This window comes from Emydura macquarii, unplaced genomic scaffold (assembly GCF_026122565.2).
Source record: "Emydura macquarii macquarii isolate MOO-44397 ecotype Brisbane River unplaced genomic scaffold, CSIRO-AGI_Emac_v2 contig_1876, whole genome shotgun sequence".
NCBI lineage: Eukaryota > Metazoa > Chordata > Testudines > Chelidae > Emydura > Emydura macquarii.
Window position 1 is genome coordinate 24,763,788 of NW_027132013.1, and position 22,810 is coordinate 24,786,597.

General features: G+C 43.4%; 1 protein-coding gene across 4 annotated transcripts; it reads left to right on the forward strand.

The window, feature by feature from the left end:
- Positions 1–15: 15 nt before the first annotated feature.
- CCDC32 (coiled-coil domain containing 32) lies at positions 16–6,569 on the forward strand. 4 transcript variants are annotated; one of them, XM_067557992.1, is made up of 4 exons: positions 16–60; positions 808–1,063; positions 2,251–2,407; positions 4,556–6,569. In XM_067557992.1, the coding sequence occupies exons 2-4, from the start codon at positions 820–822 to the stop codon at positions 4,692–4,694; spliced, it is 540 nt and encodes a 179-aa protein (XP_067414093.1). In that variant the 5' UTR covers positions 16–60; positions 808–819; the 3' UTR covers positions 4,695–6,569. The 4 variants fall into 4 exon arrangements, with proteins under 4 accessions (XP_067414093.1, XP_067414095.1, XP_067414094.1 ...); XM_067557994.1 differs by lacking the exon at positions 16–60 and adding an exon at positions 203–224; XM_067557993.1 differs by lacking the exon at positions 16–60 and adding an exon at positions 320–333.
- Positions 6,570–22,810: the final 16,241 nt, after the last annotated feature.

A 22,810-nucleotide genomic window follows, 5' to 3' on the forward strand; every position in this document is an offset into this window, starting at 1 on the left:
CCTCAGTACGTCCCCATTTGTCCTACCCTGAAGCGGCCGGGACCGCAGTGAGGGACCCAGGTAGGTGGTGTCTTGTTCTTGGGCTCTGCAGGCACTGGGGTGTGGCTGGGACCTCTGCCGGCAGGGGCCCCCAGCCCAGCTCTGGCTGCAGCTGGGGAAAGGTCGGGGAGGCTGCTCCAGACACAGAGGCAGGAGCAACTCCCCGAGGCTGAAGGGCCTCCACGGTATTGACCCAGTCCTAGCCTCGCCCAGACTGGGCTGTGCAGCAAGTGGGTGGGACCTGGGCCTCCACCACTCTTGGCTTTGTTGGAGTCACAGAACCTGATTAGCGAGGTGTTTGTAATCACGTCCTTTTTCCCCCACGCGAATAGACTCTGGCAAACCCGAGACTTTGTTCACTGCAGCAGAATTGCTGCATTCTGCACTAGTGTCTGGTTTGATAGTTCAGGGTTAGCTGAATGGCATGTCAGTCAAAGAATGGCCCGGCCAAAATCAGGAGTGACTCTTTACAAAAGACAGAGTAAACTGGAGATTTTTTTTAAATTAACTGAGCTGCAAGGTTTTCTGAATTGTTCCATTAGGAGTCATGCAGGAATAGATCACATAATCCAAGTATTCAAATACAATCTATTAGTACAAAGTTCCCTTTATGGAAAGTGAGAAACTAGACTTTGTGATTCTCTGAAAGGAGCTTTCTAAAAATCTGGAGGCTTTTCCTTTATTTACACTTAAGGGTGGGGAAAGAATCATGTAGCTGTAAATGCTGTTTTACAGTTGATGCTTACAAATCATCATCTGTTTTTTCAGGACTTCTGCATAATGAAAATGATTGAAAATGTTGATTCTGTAGTGACTAGATCCAGCCGGGACCTCTGGGCTGAAATCTGTTCATGTCTGCCAGATCCGGACCAGAGAGAAGACTCTAGTGATGCTTTTACAGATTCCTTCACAGATTCTTACATCAGTGGAGAAAGCCAGGATGAAGAACCAGATGGTTCTTTACAAGCAAATCTGAAGCCCTGGGCACCTCTGAAAGATTCAGAGATATATTTAGCATCCCTAGGTGAGTGTATGGTAAAATTCTGATTTCTGAGTTTGCTTCAGTCAGAAAGTAAGTTGAGAGGATGGTGATGGCTTCTGTATCTCTGTTAGTGTAATTGTGGTTCAAGGGGTGACAATCCTTCCTCTGAATTAAAAGGCTTTGGACTCAAACTCCATATGAGGATTTGATGTGGTTAACAGTTAACAGTGCACTGAAGTATTGGCAATCAGAGGAGCTGCAAAATTAGCTTGGTTGAGCTTCAACTGAGCTGTTGGAACGGAGGCCCTTTCTACACATTTCTAGGTATTTCTATGGGTGAATTAAAGATCCTGCATCTTCTTTCAAAAATAATTGGGAGATAACCACTGTTCTACCTCTAAAGAGAATAGTTTCCATTGCATTTGACTATGAATGGGGAATATGTTTTGAACTCATAATGACTCCCATACCTGCATTACCAGTATCTAAGTTGTTGTTTTATGAAACCTTTTGAGACACTTCTATTCATTCTATCAAATATGTTACATGCTTAGGGAGAGAAATCCAATTTACCATTATCCAATGTGACCATTATTCAGCTGGGGCCCCATACACACTGGTGGTACCTTCCTAAATCCTACATGCTAGAGACCCCCAAAAAAGCCACTCACAGTAGCTGTGCAGATCTTCATAATGTGGTCATCCCTCTTCTTTCTTGCAAACTGTACGTGTCATTACGTCAGCTCTTCCTTGTGCTTTGATCAGCTGTTAAATAGTTAATGGTGACACTTTAATTCTTATCATAACGCTTCAGAGTCAGTACCCTATTGCAACTAACAGGGAACAGTTTGTACCTCACAGCTATTGTTTCAGCCTGTGTGCGGAGTTGCACAGACATCATTGCAAGGTTTCAAAATCTTTGCAACCATAAGGGCTAGAGATGTATCTTGTTTCAAAACGACAACTTAGAGTCTAGAGAATAAGATGACAGCTTCCAAAAAGAAATACTGGCCCACTATGCCACCACAAACTGGCCTAATTTGACTCCTGTTTTAAACTCCATTGTTTTAAACATGACAATGCACTCAATCATTTTACTACTACTTGAAATCTGGATAACTTAAATATCACTTAGTAATGTAGAGTTAATCTAACCCGTGGATTTATGCTCTCTGGCCATAATCACCTGTTTTTCTTTTCCTTCAGTAAAACATTTTTCTTCCCCCCAGAGAGAAGACTGATGAGAATTAAGGGTTTGTCTCAGGAAGTGACCTCCAAGGATATTCTGCATACCCTGGCCCAAGCTAAGAAGGAATGCTGGGATAGGTTCCTGCAGGAGAAGTTTGAGTCTGAATTTTATGTGGAGGGACATGAATCTGAAGAGAGGTAACAAGCACATTGATGAGGAAGGCCAGTGAGACCGACTCAGGGACTATCATGGGCAAATAGGGGAGAGCTTTCATTTTTAAAAGTAAAATAAAATGGTTGGAGATTTCTAGTGAAGTGGGTGTGTGAGAATTGCAACATTACACTAATGTTGATACTTAACACTTTGCATCTTTTGAACATTTCACTGATATCACAGCATGTTAGTGAGACAGGTAAGTGGTCATATCACCATCTTATATATAGGAGAACTGAGGCAAAGAGGTTAAGGCCTGAATTTTCAGATGTCCACTTATTTTGGGTGCCTTAGTTTTGGGGTGTCCAACCTCAGACACGTTGGACCTGCTTTTCAGAGTTGCTGTGGCTTTGATTGCTTCATTTGGAGTGGTGGATGCTCAGGCTTGCTGAAAATATGACCAAATGCATCTCAGTGGGGAAAGGTCTAAAAATTTAGGCCTAGCCCTACAGCAAGAAGCTCCATGCTAACCACCTCCTGCATCTGTGTAGAGCCTCACTGAAGTCCACGAGGAGCTCCTCGCAAGATCAGGTGCAGTGCAGGAGTTGATGTCAGAGCTCAGATTAGAACTCTTGAGTTCCTGGCTCCTGTTTCTATGTTTAGCCTATCGTGCTCTTGTAAGCTCTTTCCCTCTCCCCATCCCCATGTATAATGAGTTAAGGTGAGATGCCCTTTTCATCTCATGTTTTTTTCAGTCACTTATAACTTTCTCAGTAGTTTTCCTTTTGAGCTGAAATTTGTCATGGTAACCTCCAGGTCACAAGATTTTTTTTTTTCCCTTGGGACATTAGAAGAAAATCATTTAAGCCTGTTTTATAGCATAAGTGTAGAAAATTATCCATGCTTTAAATAATTTTCAGATGCTTTCTTCAGCCTGTTAACTCAGAACTGGTTTCTTTTTAAGGCTTCATACTTTGCAGATCCAGCTGCTCCTTATGGAATTGATGTTTGTGTAAGATTGAAAAAATATTAAGATGTAATGGACCCACGCTTTCCATCAGTTGATTTCAATTGCTGTTGCACTGGGGCACCACCAGAATTTGACCCAGTTAAGTGGGAGCTCAGTCTTGCAAAGTACAGAGCAGGTTGGCTCCAGTCTAGCAAAGCACTTAAAGTTAAGCATGTGAGCAGTTCTATGAACTTTGAGGGAAATTCTGCTGCTCCACAAGTGCAAGATCAAATGAAGTCAGCTGAGAGGAGGATTGAATCTCATTTAAAATCACACTTCTCAGTAAATGAGCATACTTTTTTATTGTTTCAGATTTTTTTTAAAGAATCTGAATATTAACTATTAGCGATATAGTATGCAATTTGGCACAGGAAGGGGCAGAATTGCACCTGTCAGGTTAGTCCTTGTGGGGTGGGCTACTTGACAGTAAATATATACTACGAGCCTGGGAGGAGTTTTAGGGGAAATGTAGTATTGCATTAATATTGGACACGTTCTTTGCTAGAGGAATTTATCCTGCTCTGACAAGAGGTGAACTTGATGCACTGTGAAGGTCTTTTTCCACCCTATGGTGGCACCTTGCTTTGAAGAAGCTAACAGTCGTACCTTTGTTTCCTGGGTTTTGGGGTTTGTTTTGTTTTGTTTACTTTTAGGCAAGTTAGTCAGAGAACAGCTTTTACCTGTTGCCTAGCAAACTGAAACATGACACTAACATAGCCTATTATGTTCGCATAGTAGCACTTATATAAAACTTTATGTGCAAGGTAAGTATTAGCATCCTCATCAGGTAGGTCAGATAAAGGAAACAGAAATTGTTCTTGCTTGAGCTGCATGTTCTCTTCCATAACACAACAGTCCTGGTTCCGTCTCATGGAAGATGCTGTTTCCTGTCCTTTGAACTGCAGTCCCTTAGGGCTGATGTCTTGATTCATGACCTTTAAGATGCTGTTAGAACCATCATGTGGGGATGGCAGGAACCAAACATTCATCTTCTTGGGCACAGCCCGTTCCAGGTTTTTCTCTGGGATACAGATGAGTCTCTTAATAGATCCTGCCTGTAGCCATAGGAGAGCCTATAAAATGGAAGAAAGGCCTGTGGAGGGTTAACATTAACACATTTTATAATTCAGTATGGCTTTTATTGCTGCCTTATATTTAACTTCTCACTTCTACTTTCCCTCAGCACCCTGGAACATTTAAAACGGTGGTTGCAGCCTGATAAAGTGGCAGTCAGCACTGAAGAGGTACAGTACCTGATTCCCCCAGAGTCCCATATAGACAAGCAAGAAACTGGGGAAGAGTCTCCAGCAGCAGAACAATGAAATGCACTCCAACCATGCAAAGCAGCTGTCCAAGGACTGATGGAGCTGCATTCAGTGGCAGTAATTACAGGGTAGGCTGAGGAAAATGCCAAGTTTTGGTCAGGAAGGGAAAGCGCTATGGATATACAGAGGATAGAATTGCATTTGTTATCAACTGGAGTGAAGCATCCTGCAACTCTGTGCATGCTGGACTTAAATCTTGTTTTTATCTACTTGGCTTCCCATCTTGTAGCAAACCAGTCATTCCAATTTTAATGACCATTATTTGTAATTCACTGAGATGATTACTGAACATGAAGCTGGCCAGAAAAGATGATGTCCTAGAATAGAACTGCTAATAACCCAGTACAGTCATTTCTTCCTCCTTTCTTGTACCTCTTTGTGGTCACATCCTTCCTGTTGCTAGCATCACAGGCTTTACTTGTTGACCTGTTGCAGCAAATTCCATGTTAAAGTTATCTGTAAAACACCACAATTTATGTTTTGAGTTGGCTCTAAACTGTATCCTGGAGAGATGAGAAACATTTGCCCTGTTTGGATTTGGTGCAAACTGAAGGGGATCCTACTCTCCATTGATAACTACAAATCTTGTTTAACATTCTTCTCTTTATAATATACCATCCTGGAATATCACATTTGTTGGACATTCAGACAGTCTTCTATGAAAAGAGGTTTTTCTGAATGGGTTTTTTCCTGTTTGATTTGGTTTTTTTCCCTCAGAGAGGGGCAGGTTAGTTTCTAAATCTAAATTCTAGATTCTAAACCATTGCAAGTGACAACTGATCAATGGATTATTTTCATGTTAAATAATTCCTTGTGACTCTGACTTTAAGCCTGTTTCTGTATATACTTGTTCAGTTTTATTTAGATCATCATTACTCAGGAGGGTCTGTAATCCTGACCTCTGAATGAGTGACTCTTCTGACCACAATTTCTTCTCTGGAATCAAAAGCATAAAGCAATAGAGAGCAATGGCTTACATTCTGTGCTGGAGCCAATACTTAAAACTTCAATGATTAGTTCTAATACTTCATACAGATATAGATGTTATGTAGCAAATATGGATCTATGAAAATGCATTTGCAAAACCCCTTCGTGAATACCTGCCCCTGTTTCCATGTCTCCATAATTGAGTGGTGCTGGTGTTTCTTTGAGAGCTATCATTTTACCAGTACTTCTGAGCAGGAAATCCAGTAGGATGACTTGGGACTCATCTACATGGGGAAATTTACCAGCAGAACTATATCACTATAGTTATATCAGTATAAGTCCCGGTGTGAACACTCTTATTCCAGAGTAAGTATCCACGTGGGAAATTATACCAGTATAACTATACTGGTATAGTTCTGTTAGTAAATTTCCCTGGGTAGACATGGGAAATATAGCTCATCATTTGAGCATATGTTAGGGACAGGAGATTTACAAGACTGTACATTCTGTGGCTTTTTAAAAAATTTCCATTATTTAACTCCCCCAAATTTAAAATGCTATTTAAAAATAGCACGTACCTGTACATTTGAAAATCTCTTGCTTATCCTACATTGATAGAGTTTTTATTCTGTAACTGAAACTATTGTCACATTGTAATGAGGGTAGCTTCCTATTTGATACAGTTTACAAGAATGTGTTAATTTCCTCTTCTTTGTAATCAGAGATTGTGGTTAGGACATTTTATACTACATTGTAGTTTCCCTTTAATGCTGCTAGTAAAGGGGTTATACACCTGAAATCAGAAAGTCTCAAACTAAATTGAAGTTTCAACAAAATTTAAATATTTGGACCTACAGATTGAGTAAACGAGGAAATCAAGCAAAAATAAACCAGTTTCTCTGAGTTAAATTTTATGTATAATATAATAAAGTGAAGCTAAATATATGAATTGGCTCTTCTGTTTTTTCAGAGGGGAAAGCTTAGAGCAAGCATTTTGGTTTTTGACTTTTGCATTTTAAAAAGTGTTCAGATCCCCTAGGAAAAGGAGGATTGGTGGCAAAAGCTTTGTCATCTGAGTACATCATCAGCAACTGAGCTCTTCTGGTATACACAGATGTGTCACTGCACTGAGCGTTGTACATTAGTAAGGTATAGTAGGTCACACTATTGTACTGAACTATGGACGTGTAGTCCTATGGCCTTGTGAGCCACATCTTGGTCCCTCAGAAACAGAAAACTGAAAGGGAAGTGGGCCATTATATTCTTTAAATAGTTCAATTCAATCAGTGAAGTTAGTGGGGTGAGGGGTGCAGAATACCTTCAGCTCCCATTCAGCTCAGTCCTACACGCACTAATATGGGAGTGTTTATTGGCTTCAAAGGGTGCAGGATCAGGCCCATTGACTAGTGTACCCAGCCCTTTGCAGGACGGGGCAAAATAGGTTTTCGCTATAATTTAACTCTGGACAAAATGCAGAAAAACTTAAAAACATACATATACAAGAGTGTCTGAGGGTAAATGAGTGTACTAGATACATGATGATGAATCAGGTCCACAAAACTCTCCACATCTTCACAACAGAGAATTTAAATGATCAAAACTTACTCTATGACATGGTTTTTAAACTGGAGATGAAACTCAGATCAAACACCACATCCATCCTTCTCAACATTGGTTAAGTCTAGATCCAAAGCCTCTGGCTCAGGCTCTGACTTGATCCAGGCATACGCAGTATGGCAAAAAGTGGCATATACGTCTGAGAATAAACAGAAAACCAAGAGAAATTAGTTCGTACATCAAAATTGAAACTAAAATAGCCCAGTAATACATTATACAAAGAAAACAAAGTTCAGAACAATTTAGATGCACTACAGCTGAATAAAAATGTACATGGATGTATACAATAACTCACAGAAATTGGACTTTAACTGGACAACATGGATAAACAGAGGAACAAAACCAAAAATACTATACACACTTGTATACAAGTGATAAAATATGACTTTCCTGCAGCTACAGGAAAAACACAACAGCCACCAAGAAATGAAAGCTAGAGTGCACCATGAACTTCCAGAATTGTCTAAAACAAGTCCTTTCAGGAAAACAAATCAAAACTGGAAAAAAATACCACACCATAAACCTATTTGAATTTCACCCCAATGCAACTGTAGGAAAGTGAAAATGAACAAGCTGTATAAGAAGCAAGTTTGAAACTAATACACTTCAGGATACTGAACAAGACTGTAGGAGAATAAAAAGATGTTACATGTTCTAACCACAGCTGCACTCTTTCCACATATGGAAATAACCTGATAATGTCCTTATGTGTAGTAAGAGATGTGACAGAGCAAACAGCAGAAGGAAAATAAGGATTGATGAAATAATTAGATGCTGGAAAAACAAACCAACAATAAAATATTGATCACAGCATTAACAACAGTAGCATCATGTGAAAGGCTAATATTTAGATGATAAAATAAGTATAGGAATGTTACCATGAAATGTAGAACCTGTTTCTAGACTACAAAAACAAACAAACAAAAAAATTAAATTTCCTATTCTCTCCCCCCACATATTTTCTAACACTCAGTGGCTTTCTTCCCTTTACTATTTTTATTTTTGTTTAATCACAGTATGGAATAACTTTTTTCTTCTTAAATTGTCCAGAAATGTGGATCATTCTGGCATATGTAACAGCTCAGCATTATTCTGAGAATAGTTCATATTTAATGTGGAAGGAGAATAAAGTTAAGGAGGAAATATAATAAAACAGGAATTTGGGCTCTTTAAAGGAAAATTAGATTCAGGTGGACACCTCTAGTCAAGACAATTAATATGCTAAAGGAGCATGATCATTAGGCCTGGTCTACATTTAAAAATTAGACTGACCTAGGTATGTCACAGAGGGCTGTGAAAAATTTTGTGCTCCGAGTGCCATAGTTAGGTTGACCTAACCCCTGGTGTAGCCACAGCTAGGTCAAGAGAAGAATTCTCCATCAACCTAGCTACTGCCTCTAAAAGAGGTGGATTAACTACATCAGTGAAAAAAGCCCATCTGTCTATGTAGGAAATGTCTACAACAAAGCCTGGGCTACACTCCAAAATCAGGTTGACAGAAGCCTTGTGCTTGTGCCTACACTTAAATTTGTCTCCCGCCGATGTAAGCGCCCTGTTATGGTGATGCAGTAACTCACCTCCCTAACAAACGCTGAGCTAGGGTTGATATACTGAGGTTGATGCAGTGCGAGTGTAGGTACTGCATGACACTTCACTCTTCTGATGGTTGAAAATCTTCATTTAATTTCAAGCCTAAATTTGATAGTTTCTTTATATCCATTTGTTTTTGTGTCAGCATTGGTGCTTATCTTAAATAACTCCTCTCCCTCCCTCTGATGTATTTAGAGAGAGCAATCAAAGCTCCCCTTCGCCTTCTTTTGGTTAGGCCAAACAAGCCAAGCTCTTGGAGTCTCCTGTCGTATGGTAGGTTTTCCATGACCGTGATCAGGCCCGCCAACAGGGGTAGTAAGAGGCAATTGTCCAGGGGCCTAGTGATTTAAAAGGGCCCAGGTGGATGGAAGGATAGATACATATCCTCTCCTCCACACAGTCTTCCTCCAAGGCCTCCACCGCTCACACTCTCCACCACTCCCCTGATCTGAGCTTATTTATTATGCACCATGCAGGTTTCCGGGTGGCTGAGGTGCTACTCATTTCCTGGGTACATCAGTAGTCTCCCTGGGGAGTCCAAGGGATCCGGGGAAGCTGAGTAGCAGATACCACCTTCTCAGCTGCCCAGGAATCTGCATGGTGCATAAAAAAAATAAGTAAAATCATCCAGTGGAAGCCCACTCACACCTTAGCCATCCCTTTCTAGGGGAGCCAGTGACTGTTCTGCTCTGGGGCCTGGAACTGCTGTCTGGGGGCCTGCTTGTGATCATCCTATTAGCCCTTCTCTGCATCTGTTCCAGTTTGAATTCATCTCTCAAACATGAGACCCCAGAATTGCACACAATAGTCCAGATGAGGTCTCACCAGTGCCTTGTATAATGCTACTAACACTTCCATATCTAGCACATATGAACATCCATATTGGCTCAGACCAGTGGTCCATCTAGCCCAGTATCCGGTCTTCAGACAGTGGCCAATGCCAAGGCTTCAGATGGAGTGAACAGAACAGGTAATCAATTAGGTCTACTGGAAATACCTTTCCTGATGCATCCTAGGATCACGAGCCTTTTTCACAGTTGCATGACATCAGTGGCTTATAGTCATCCTGTGATCAGCCAATACACCCTGGTCTTTCTCCTCCTTTGTTGCTTCCAACTAATGTGTCGAGCTTATAGCAAAAATTCTTATTAGTCCCTAAGGGCCTGAACTTGCGCTTTGCACTATTAAATTTCATCCTGTTTCTATTACTCCAGTTTTCAAGTCCAGATCTTCTTGTATGATATTCTGGTCCTCCTCCATATTGGCAATACCTCCCACCTTTGTGCCATTTGCAAATTTTATTAGCGCACACCCACTTTTTGTGCCCAAGTCATTAATAAAAGTATTAAAGAAGATCGGTCCCAAGACCCATTCCTAAGGAGCTCCACCAGTAACCTCTTTCGAGCCTCACAGTTCACCTTTCAGTATAACCCATTGTAGTCACCCCTTTAACCAATTCCTTATCCACCTTTCAATTCTCATTAATTCCCATCTTCTCCAATTTAACTAATAATTTCTCATGTGTAATTGTATAAAATGCATGACTGAAATCCAGGTAGATTAGATCTACTGCACTTTCTTTGTCTAAAAAGGAATCAGTTATCTTCTCAAAGAAAGATCAGGTTGGACTGGCACAGTCTTTTGTAAAACTGTGTTGTATTTTATCCCAATTACAGTTTATGTTCTTAATTACTTTCTCTTTCAAGACCTTGCATACAACTGAAGTCAAACAAACAGGCCTTTAGTTTCCTGGTTCACCTTTTTTCCCCCCCTTTCTTAAAAATAGGAACTATATTAGCAATCCTCTAGTCATAGGATACATTTTGTTGCCCAGCTCTTTACAGTGGCGTACAGACATCTTAGCTGTTTCTGCTTGACTTCACCGAGATTCCTCACCCAATTAGGTACAGTCATTCTACTGCCATTATTGCCTACCTGACTCATTGGTGTTGGCACTATCTTTCCTCTTAATGTCCATTCTCTTACCCACTACTGTTCCTTTCTCCATTGCTGTATTCTCTCTTCCTTGATTTTCCTCTTGGTCAATATTAGAATCAGGCATGGAGATTACATAAGCATCTCCCCCAGATTCCTAGTTTAAAGCTCTTTTAGTCAGCTGTGTCAACCTTCATTGCAAAAGTCTATTACCCCTCTACTCAGGTGGAGTCCATCCCATGAGAACATTTCTCTGTCCCTGAATGCCTCCCAATGGTTAAACATCCCAAACCCTCCTCATAGCACCACTGCCTGAGCCATCTGTTGATCATCATAGGCTTGTCTCCCCTTCATTCTCTTCCTCTAGGCACAGGTAGAATCCCTCTAAAGATCACCTGTGTCTCCATTTCTTTAAGTGTCTTCCCCAGCCTGGCATAGTCTCCCTTAATACATTCCAGTGAGAATCTAGCAGCAGCATTTGTTTGTGAAGAACAATCAGTGGATTCTTCCCTGCTCCCATTAGGATCTTCTTTAGCCTCAGGTTCAAATCCTGTATTTTAGCTCCTGCCAGACAGCTCCAGATCAGATCTGATGACAGGCCTGGCTGTTCTTCTTAGTAGGGAGGCACCGTTCAGGTAGACCTGCATGTTCCTGGTGTTGGTGTGATTTTCTAGCCTTCCTCCTGTTCTTGCTGGCTGAAAGTTCTCTTGTCTTTTGTTCTCCCTTGCAATCTTCTGCGAGTTGTCCTCTCTCCTACTGGGGCTCTGAATTCTGGCTATCTCCATTGATTCTTTCTCTTTTCTTGTAGGACTAGCCACTCTTCTCTTCTTCCTTGTCCTCCCACCTTTAGTTACTGCTTATTTGCCTCTTTTTTCATTTTCCACCTCCGCAAAACTGTTGCAGAGTTCTATTTCTCCTTCACTAGCTGGTCCTTTCCTCTGCCTGGTTCTCTTAGTCACACGCTTCCTCTGGCTGCTTTCCTGAGCCAGCAGTCTACCCTCACAGTTCACCAGTCCAGCTTGCATCTCTGAGTCTTGAGTTTTCCCTTCTGCCTCTTCTCGCCTTCCCTCTATCATCTGCTTGAATCCTCTTCAAAACTCAACCATAGTTTCCACCTGCATCTCCAAGTTTCAGATCTTCTCATCAGCTCTATCAGGCAGCATTTCATACAAACTAAGTTCTTTTTAGGTACCTGCTCCAGGATAACATACATCCTGTAGTTTCCACATCCAGTCATCTTCATTGTTTCTTCCATTTCTTGAGTAACTATCACTGCTGCTTCTGAGTCTGTCCTAAGCCTGCCTTCCTACCTCACCTCGTGTGTGTGGGGGGGCGCGACAGGACATGACACAGCACAGATGGACTACACTTTCCCCAAAACACCCTTTACAAACTTCCATTCAAACTCCCCTGCTTTTATCTGTTCTCTGGCTGGTTGCTTTGCTACTTTTATAGGCCCGCTCATCAGGGAAGCCCCACCCCTAATCAGGGCTCAGCTGTGATAAAAGACTCTTCTCTCACAGCTCCCTGCTCCCCTTCAGCCTCTGCAAACTTAAGAAAAGAACAAAACAAAACACACAACCCTCCCCCTACAATCCAGTAAGCAGGCAAACAAACTCTCAAGAGCTCACTCACTGCTCTTAAGGAACAGGGGCTTGCCTTTTCCCTTCTCCTCTAACAGAACTCCCACTCAAACTTACCAGGTTTCAGCTCTGTTTGCTGGTTCCTCTGCGGCCGCTCCTTTGTTGTGTGCAACTATCTAGTTGCCCAACTGGCCATGCTGGCTATATGCTCCAGACATGCCTGGAGCAGACAGAAGATATTGGATCTCCTGGGCCTGTGGGAGAAGAAGCTGTGCAGGCACAGCTACAAAGCAGGCACAGAAACATGTTTCATGAGCAGATTTCATGGGGGAATTCAGGTGAAGAGATACAATAGGGATTAGCAGCAGTGCCGCTGGTGGTATTGTAATTAATTCACTTTGGAAGTGACATGATTATTCTGAAATGATTTTTTTCAGGGTAAAGTTGGTGTGTGCGCATATGTAGTGCAGATTCATTATTCTGCTTCTATACTACAATTGCACACTGCTGAATTGGACTATCCATTTACATGCATGCCCTCCACTGCACCAGAGGTATCTTGACACAGAATCACCACCCTGTTTAAAAGCTGGAGCCCAGCCAGGTGCACACCTTTGCATTTCCGTCTCGTAGCAAGTGCATACACCTGGAGTCACAAAGCCATTATCGTGGCCATGTCCAGTGCTTCTGTGTGGTGCTGTCAGGAGGCCCTGGCCTTCTTTACCCTCTGGGGAGAGGAGCATGTCCAATTCCATATGAACAGCAGTCACTGGAAAATAAAAAGCTGCAAGTTGCTGGCAGAGCAAAGGCAGGAGAACGGACACTTCTGGGACAAGGACCAATGCAGCTTCAAAGCAAAGGAGCTCCAGCAGAACTACAAGAATGTGAGGGACAAGAACAGGGCCTCTGTTAATGCTCCCATAGCCTGCCCATAATATGAGGAGCTGGACCAGATTTTTGTAAGGAAGGTCTGACATGGGTTGCTGGTTAGTTTGGAGTTGAACACGTAAGGCACCTATACAACCCTAAATCAGGAGGAGGTTCCCCCAGACAGTCAAGATCTCTTTGGTACATCCCACCTGGAACCAGCGACTCAGGCACCAAAGATCCCCTCTGAAACCCTAGTGGAGACCCAGCTGATACTGCTGTGGGGAGGAGCTTTACTAGTAAGTATTATGTGCTGTATTACAACACAACTGTATAAGGAGATTTCAACAACTTGGTTCTGGGTATCGGCATTGCCATGTTGGATGGATGTGAGCAATGAGCTCCCTCCACCTGTTCCCTTGCACTTGGCATGCTCAAAATAGTGTCCACACCAGAGAATTTATGCTCTACAGGATTTCTCTCCTTGAAGTATCAAATCTTACAACCACTGGCCATATGTGCCACCCTCCCATCACACTTCCCATGCCACATGAGTCTCCCTTTTTCTCCTGGTTGATTGCGTTCCTTTGTCCCTCCATTCAAGATGGTGGCACCATGGGGGTTAGAAAATCAAACACATTGCACGACTGGCGTATTTATTGTAACAGCAGACACAGAAAGAGAAAAAGCAATTGAAAAGGTACTTTAGGTCGCAGTTTGAACAGCGCCCTGAGGTTTTAGCTACTTTTACATTTTATGAGGTAAATTGCAAAAATTAGGCTACAACAGTGGTCCTCAAACTTTTTTGGCCTGTGCCTCCCCTTACCCAGTCCACACCCACTGGGAGCTGAGGGTGGAGCTGTAGCTGGGACTGGAACCAGAGTGGGGGCCCGGAGTTGGAGCAGGGCAGGAGCTGCAACTGGAGCTGGGGTCGGAAGTGCGGCTAGGAACATGGGTGCGGCTAGGAGCAGGGTCCGGCCAGGTGCGGGGCCGGGCCAGGAGCGGGGCCAGCGGCAGAGTGAGGGTGTGTGGTGCTCCCTCCCTGCCCCACGTAGGGGCTGGCCTGTGTCCCCCTGTGTTCCCCCAAATGTTCCTCTAGGACACGACCCACAGTTTGAGGACCACTGGGCTACAGAGACATTTTAGAATGTGTAGAGATGATCAGGCATTCCTGGCTATTTTTAATCAGACCCTCACAAGGCTCATTTACTCTTTGGGTTCAAAGTAATTACTATTTTGTAAGGCACTTTGTGCTGATTTTCAGGAGTTATAAAAAGAGAATGTAAGGCAAAGATAGTGCTCTATTTTCACACACATATTGCGAGGCAATGCAACCTTCCAAGGGCTGCCTATACAGGTGGTGAGCATTTGACAAAATTCCAAGAGAAGCAAAAGAAGACAGAGAAAAGACATTTGCTGACCTTGTGAGAGCACCTCAGCAGTCAAGGAAGCAGATGATCAGAGGGAAGGTTTCCTTCAGCAGTCTGAGAGGCTCTCAAGGGAACACATGGACAAAGTAAAGGATGTGCAGGAAAGGCTGTATCAGATGCAGAGGCCAACAGCACTGCTGGAGAACACTGTGACACTATGTTCATACCCCGCACCCTAATAGCCATGTCATGCACCTGTGGAGAACACAGGATACTTGGAGTCCCCTTACACTCCCCCAAATATCAGGCCTTTCCACACCATTCAATCCCCCATCCCACTCCACCCCAAGACAAGAACAGTTTTGCCCCTTCACCTACCCATTTTTGTGAGTCCACCAGCACAAACATCTGCGCACCGCACTTTGGGCATGTTCTGCCACATCTCCAGTAGGCTGAAGTTTGCATTGTTATGTCGAATCAACAAAGGTTTTTATTATGTAAAACTCAGCTGAAGAATTTCACTGAAGTACAGCTCCTCTCAATCACATCAGTCTCTCATACAATGTTTACATCAACACAGCTCATTTCTTACTTTGGTTACAAGACACTCATTTTCCACCACTATACTCTGATCTCAAAGTACATTGCCCCTAATAACATCAATGGCTAGCAAAGTGTTTACACAACCACATTTCATTCATTTCCTTAGTTACAGTACATTGCTTTTCCATTAGTACATCCTGACCTGCAGACAGGAACACACTGCATCCCTGGTCCCCTGAATCAGCCAGAACTCTCTGTAGGAGCATCATTTCTGGTTGCTCATAACATCCAGACTTCTTTTGGAAGCTTACTTTGGCATATTTAGCCTTCTTTCCATATTGGCTCAGGTTCCTCCATAGGTTGACACACCCACTGAGGGGAGATGATTGCTCCTCCTCTATTCAGGGTTGCTGGGAATTGGTTCAGGCCCTGGTGCAGGCTAGAGCAGCCCTGAGGGGTGTCCTAATTTGCACAAGCTCCCTACTCATCACTCCCATTCACCCTTCCCCACAGGAATCACCAGGGCATAGGATTGATACAGCCATGCCTTTTCTCATCCCCTCCAGCCCACCCTGATCTACTTCTGGTATCCCTCTTGCTTCCTGTGCCACAGTTTTTGCAGGGGGAACAGAGCTGGTAAAGCCCATTCTGTATATAGTGGTGGAGTTCTGTGCCAAGGACAAATCTCTCTGTGTGCTTATTCCTGCCCTTTGGTCCCTTTGCATCCAGCACAGCTGGCACAGAGCCACTGTAGAGCAAGGATGAATTTCTCCACTAGGTCTTTTTCTGCTCTCTCTCTCACAGAAGTAATTTGATTGAACTCAATGCAGTTACACCAGTGTAAAACCAGTGTGAGGGAAGGATCAGGCCCACGGGGGTAAACTGCTTTTGGCTATGACCCTTTATTTACTATTGTGACACTCCTAGTCCATGTTAACTGTAAAAGAGATGTATTGCCAGTGAATAGGTATCTTGCTTACTAGCCTGTGCACATACTCAAACATCTATAGAACTGCAGTAATAACCAAGAGAACAGCAGTCAAGGAAAGTATAATCTATGACTGGTAAACAGGAAATGCACTAGGATGTTGGCAAAGGGTATGAAGCCAGAAAAGCTTATACAACAATACATCTGCTTAAAGACAAATTAATGATTTCATGGCAGAGGTGTTCATATTTACAAAGCTAACTTGATTCATTAGTCAACAATCCTTGCTGAATTAATTTGTTTTATTTGATGAGAATTTTTAAACATAAGTAGGAGGGAAAGCAGTGTTTGAGTAAAAACAAATTAGCACAACACAGCTTTGGTCTCTGACTGCTACATGCAAAGTAACAGGAGGGAGGAGGAAGTGCTCTCTTCAGCCGTGGAGATGCACCCCATAAAATTGGGTACATTTGCTTATACTTGATGTATACTGATAAATGAACTGTACTATTAGCAGCGTGGCATGTAAATACTCTAAGAAAACTTGCAGCTGTCTTGTGACTACTCTTTTTTCCAAAAATAAAAAAAATAAAAATAATACTTATCTACCAACAAATGAATAAGGTAGCTACTGTTTATTTAAATAGTCCAAATCAGTTTAATGAATGCATGAGCCGGCAACCGTGGATAATAATGCTTTGCACTATATTTCCTTTCATCTGAGAATCTTGATGGCTTTTCCAACATTAAGAAATGAAACTGTATATTCCATTGGGAGGTAAAGAATTATTATCATCACCATTTTGTAGATGGGGAAACAGGTACACGACAGGTTCAGGACAACATTTTCAGACATGGCCTCTGACTTCAGCTGCCTCCATTTTTAGGTGCCTAACTTGAGACACTTTGGACCTGGTTTTCATAAGTGCTGAGCACTCACATCTCCCCAGAAGCGGAGGCCATGAAAATTTTAGCCTGCATTGTTCCAATCTCCCTCTATAGTCCTATTACAGGGAGACAGGACTATACATACTTGAACAAATCCACAGCAATCTGGGCCTTCTTGGTTGTCCCCTGTGCTGCACATGATAGGGATTCAAACGCTTCACAGAGGGGTAGCTGTGTTAGTCACAGAGGGGTTGCTGTGTTATACAGCAAAAACAACACGAGTCCTGTAGCACTTTAAAGACTAACACATTTAATTTCTGCAGGCATAAGCTTTCATGGGCTGTAACCCGCTTCGTCAGATGTAAGGAATAGAAATCAGAGAGGAGGTATATATACATCTAAGGGTATACATCTAAACGCTTCACAGCAGCAGTAAGGATGCCAATCCTCCTCCGAGAGCACAGGCTCCTACTGGAGAGTCTCTGAGTCTGTCTATAACCACAGGGGGTGACTGCAGTTCATGCTAGCATAGCTAAGATAGCTTTAGTCTAGCTAGCTGTGGGCCTTGAGTAGTGAAGCTGTGGCAGTGCGTGCTTCAGTGCAGCCTCGCTTGACGCACAAGTAATTACTTAGGGCTCTGGGTGGGCACATACAGCTTGTACTGAAGCACCTGCTACCAGTAGCTTTACTGCTGTGGGACCTGAGCTAGCTAAATTAGCACTAGTCTGGCATGTCTACTTGATCTGCAATCACAGTCTGTGATTACAGTATAGAGAGACCTTCTGTTAGCAGCACAGGGCCTAGGAAATATGGATACTATCAGAATGATTTATGACGTATGGTTAGCCTGTTCACTGATTAGGGAGGCACTAGGGCTGGCGGCAGGTCAGGTAGGAAGCACCAGCATGACGCCTCCCCTGAGAAGGGTGCCCTGGGCAGTGGCCCAGCCTGCTCACCCTCTAAGGCTGGCCCTGGCCATGTCTACACTACAAACTTTTGCTGACGCAAGTCATGTTGGCATAAAGCCGCGGCAATTAGTATATTGCCTGTGCATGTGCATACTTGGCTCCCTGTGTCGGCACGTCCTCCTTGCAGCACGTCCTCACCAGGATGGCTCAGGCTGTTGCACAGGGTGGTGATTATGGATAGGTATCCCACTGTGAACCCCCACCCCCATCCATTGCACTGTCTTTTGGGAAGTGTTGGCAATGTGTGGTGGAGCAGAAACAAGTCATTCAGGGTGACTGGAAGTAAGATGTTAACTTTTGAGTATGCAACTTTCTCCATCCTGGAATGCCAACTCTATCCCATAGTTTTTGTGCCTTTTTTAAATATCTCATGAACCAGCGTAGTCCTCCTGGCTGTCTGCTATCTGACAGAGTCATGGAGCCTGCACAGCTCTGCACTATTGTCATGAGCATTGCAAGCACAAGATTCATGAGCCTTCAGTATTTGCAGGGCTGCAAGATGAACCAAATCAGCAAGGAAACATGACGTTTGCCTCAAGTTCAGATTGCTGTGGGACACAGCGAGAACCAATTCAAGGTTGGTGGCATTCACAGAGCAGCTGCAGATGGTGGAGCACTACTTTTGGGCCCAAGAAATGAGCGCTGACTGGGGGGATCACTTCATAATGCAGGCTTGGGATGATGAGCAGTGACTGCACAACTTTCCTGGATCTGTGTTCTGCGCTCACCCCAGCCCTCCAGTACAAGCACACCAAACCGAGGGCTGCACTAAGAGGAAAAGCGAATGGTGATCACACTGTGAAAACTTGCAGTGCCAGATTGCTACCGGTCAGTGGAAATTTTGGAGTTGGAAAGTCCACGGAGGAGGTCACTGTTATGCAACTGTGCAGGGCCATTAATCATCTCCTGCCATGCACGACTGTGACCCTTGGCAATGTGCAGGATAAAATGGATGGATTTGCAGCAATGGGGTTCCTGAACTGCAGCAGAGCGATAGATAGCACAAATATCCCAATTTTGGTACCAGCCCATCTTGCCCCAGAGTACATCATCAGAAAAGGCCACTTTTCTGTGGTTATGCAAGTGGTGATGGATCACTATCAATGCTTCACCCCCATGAGTGTTGGTTGGTCAGGGAAGGTCCATCATGCTCGCATCTTTAAGAACACAGACCTGTTTAGAAAGCTACAAGCAGGGATTTGAAAGAGCCCTTTAACAGCAAGCTGCAGCAATGGGTTGTGGTGTACTGTGCTCTACCTGGCCCTACTGGTTCGGGCCCTGTTAGGAACTGTGGTGCTTGCTGTACATCTATGAATATAACACTGACAATGCACCCTATTCATTTTACGGTGCTTGCTGTACATTTATGATTATTACAGTGTGTTCATCACTGATCCAATGAGTGTGCCACACTCTGCAGGAACATGCAAGTCAGTGTTGCTAGGCACTGTGCAGCATATGTTGAGAACTAATCAAGATGAATTATTTCCACCCCCCCAAAAAAAATTTTATTGAGTAACAAAACCACTGCAAAAAATGGTGTGCAAGTTAAAAAGAAATACATTAAAGATATAATCAATCAATGTATGGAACAGAGCTTAAGAAGGGAAAAGAACATTCATGTCCATTTTACCTATACGTACAGCAACCGTGGTCAGGTCAGGGTATGTCCTTAACTTCCCCTGGAGGGAAGTGGTGGGGTAGGGATGCAGGCCCCTGATGCCAGGCGGAATGTTGAGGGGTGGTGTAGGGAGGTGCTGCAATGGAGCTCTCCAGGCTTGCCAGGGGAGGCGATCTTGTGATTGTTGAAGCTGTAGGTTCCACAAGCGTCTGCAGCATCTGTGTTTGCTGCCAGAGAAACCCCATAATGTCCTCTGATTCATCTCCCTATGCTTTTCCTGCTGAGACTTTCTCCATATAGTTCACAATGTTCAGGCCCTCTGTTCACAGTCTGATGCAGCACTGGCTTGCAGGATCTCACTGAACATATCCTGTATCCTCTTCTTTGTCCCCCTGATCTGGCTCAGGCATTCCACGGGTGTGCAGGGGAACCCCTGAAAGCTGCAAAGGCAGCAGCTATATAGATAAAACAGAGGTACCATTGTCAGTATAGTCACAACAGAAAGCAAAAGTTGAGATTCACAACTCTTACCTCGCTCCCCTAAAGTTTTAAGCAAGACATAATGACCCCTCTGCTTCAGAGTGCTTGTACATGGCACCACTCATAGCATCAGCAGCGGTGAGTATGGCCTGCCAGGGGTGGGGTGAGGAGGAAAGAAGAGGGATATTGGGTTGCATGAAACAATAGGGTATAGGACAATGGCCCTGAATACTGGCATTATTTTCCATAGGTGGTGGTGATCTTAGCTGATAGCTGCTATCTCACTCCTGAGAGTGACAAAGGCAGAGAGAGCACAGCTGCTGCTGGCATTCTGAAGCCACCAAGTCCATATGCCACTAGCTTGAGTACTGCAGTGCAATAACTTCAGCAAGCCGCAGAGTGGCATGGGAAAGTGTCCTGCCACAAAGGAAGAAATAAGGCAGCCTTCCCTAGGAAACTGTGGCAGAGGATTGCAGAGTACCTCCGTGGAAGATGTCTTGAGAGCTCAGGAGGATTCAAGGGACATCCCTGTTTACATTTAAAAAAAAAAAAAAAACCCCACCTGCTTCACGAGGCCACCTTGCCTAACTCTATAGGGGAATGAAAAGCAGCTAAAAATGCTACCGATCTGTTGTATCGCTACCTCTTCTAGTATGAGTAAATTAATGAGAAGTCGATAGTTGTGTCCCATTAAGTTGGGGGTGCTATCAGTATGTCATTGTAACAGCAAATATATTTACACACTTATCCATGGTCCAGTTTTCCTGAATTGGACTCACCCATGCTTGACTGCTGGGATGGAATAGATTCCAGTGGAGCCGCAAACAGGTCCTGGCTAGTGGCGTGGCTGGTCTCCCCGGTTGCAAGTTTGACGTCCTCTTCCACCTTCTCTTCATCCTCACTATTCATGTTAGGTGCCTGTGACTTTGGCTACTGGGAGATATCCACAGTGGTCTGTGGGATGCTGATGGGGTGATGAAAAAATCTGTCCTGTGGAATCACAGGCTTCTGAAGAAAATAGAACTGATAAGGCATAACCTGCTTCGGATCTAACATTGACCATAAATAGACCCAGTCTTTCATATGTAAACAACATTTATAAGTTAAATGGATTTCAAGCCTTTCTATTGAGGGCTTCAGGAGATGCTATTCCTCCTGGAAATGAAAAGCTGGAACACTTGTTCACAATGTGTTTTATAGTTGGAGGTCTCCACATTCACTCTATGGCGAATCCTTGATTCTACATTTGTGCATCAGGTGCAGGCATCTTCCATGTAATGTCCTAATATGGATGATGGTTGTCTACGGTCTTCAGCGGAGCAGGAAACCAGGTAGTTTGATGGTGGGATCATCTATGCGGTGCTTATTGTTTACATCAGAGCCTCTCCACTGCATCCACCAGGTGTCTTCTGAGTTGAAGTTGCATGACAGAAGAGTTTTTCCAGCTACCCAGAATGGTCGGCATGACTTAAAGTGAGTGCAAGATGGGAAGCAAGGTTGTCATGGAGCAGGAGCTTTTAGATAGAGAGCGCTTTCTTATATTTGTGCAATACTGCCATCTCTTGCTGGATGGTTGGAGGAAGAGCTTGTAAGAACTGAAGTAAGTCTGTGTAATGGACTTCAGGGCGCCAGTTACAAGTCTCATAGCTGCATTTAGCTGGGTATCAACAAGCTACGTGTGCAAGTTTCTTCTCTATACAGGTACGCAGTGCTCGACCATGGAATAAAGTAAAGCCAGTGTTGCTATTTATAACATTTGAGCAACACAACCCCTGCTAGATTCTGCTGTTTGTTTTGCAGCTCACTGGCTTCAGATGTTGTGGATAGGTAAAGCTGTGACTGAGAGTGACTCCTGCAGAGTGGGGAACTAGGATTGTGGGCGATTGCCTTGCTGCAGAAGTTTACATTCAGCATTTTCTTAGCTCCAGAACTGGGGAGATGGAAAGCTGACGATCATTTCGAATGGATTGCATTTGAGCCACTGGTACCAAAAGTAGCTTTCCATTTTCTCCAGGTCAATATTAAGGGTACTGATCTTGTGCCAAAGCCCACTCAGTGACTGGTCACATGCAGTGTCATTCATTGACTAACCCTATGCTGTATGGTGGCTATTAAAAATCACCAAGGCACACAGATGGATGTTGTGATTTTGGTAGGGCTGGTAAGGGCCACTACCAGTTGGGCTGCTTCCATGTTTTGGGTGGTTTTGGTTGAAGAGAAGGATGTATCCTGGTATCTTGAGGCTGATGGCATTGTGAGGATGTTGATGGACAATAACATAAATGTCAAGAAACTCACATTGCAGAAGACGACTCAGCACAGATCCAGTTAAATACCAGCCAGTGATTTATGCAGTAGTTAATTTAACTTGCTTCAAAGTGAATCCTGAAGAGAAACAAGGATTTGTTTTTTCTTCAAAGAAAAATCAAAATGACCAAAACTCACGCATTACTGGGGGAGAACAAGTCCAATGCAATAATTTGACATTTCTGTCTGATGGCATATCTTTGAAAGGCTGTGAGCTTTTCACATTTATTGATTGCCATGGTGACTGTTAACGGCAAAGGTTGCACAATGTACTTACTTAACTGAAACGTGTGTTTTGGTTGGTTGATTTTTGAAGCCAAGAGTACAGACAAGATAAGACCAAACGCAAATCCACAATGGCTTTCCATGTGTTGACGGCTGTACCAGTGGTTTAACCAATGTTCAGTTTAAAAAACTGAACAAAGGACTCCTGTTTATTTGAGAATTCCTGGAATAACAACTGAATTTAATATTCTCGGAAACAGGTCA

Bases quoted from the DNA above. Each gene is read 5' to 3' on its own strand.
- CCDC32 (XM_067557991.1), top strand. From the start codon at position 778: ATGCTTACAAATCATCATCTGTTTTTTCAGGACTTCTGCATAATGAAA. The intron at 1,064-2,250 runs GTGAGTGTATGG...TCTTCCCCCCAG, and splicing joins GATATATTTAGCATCCCTAG to AGAGAAGACTGATGAGAATT. The intron at 2,408-4,555 runs GTAACAAGCACA...ACTTTCCCTCAG, and splicing joins GGACATGAATCTGAAGAGAG to CACCCTGGAACATTTAAAAC.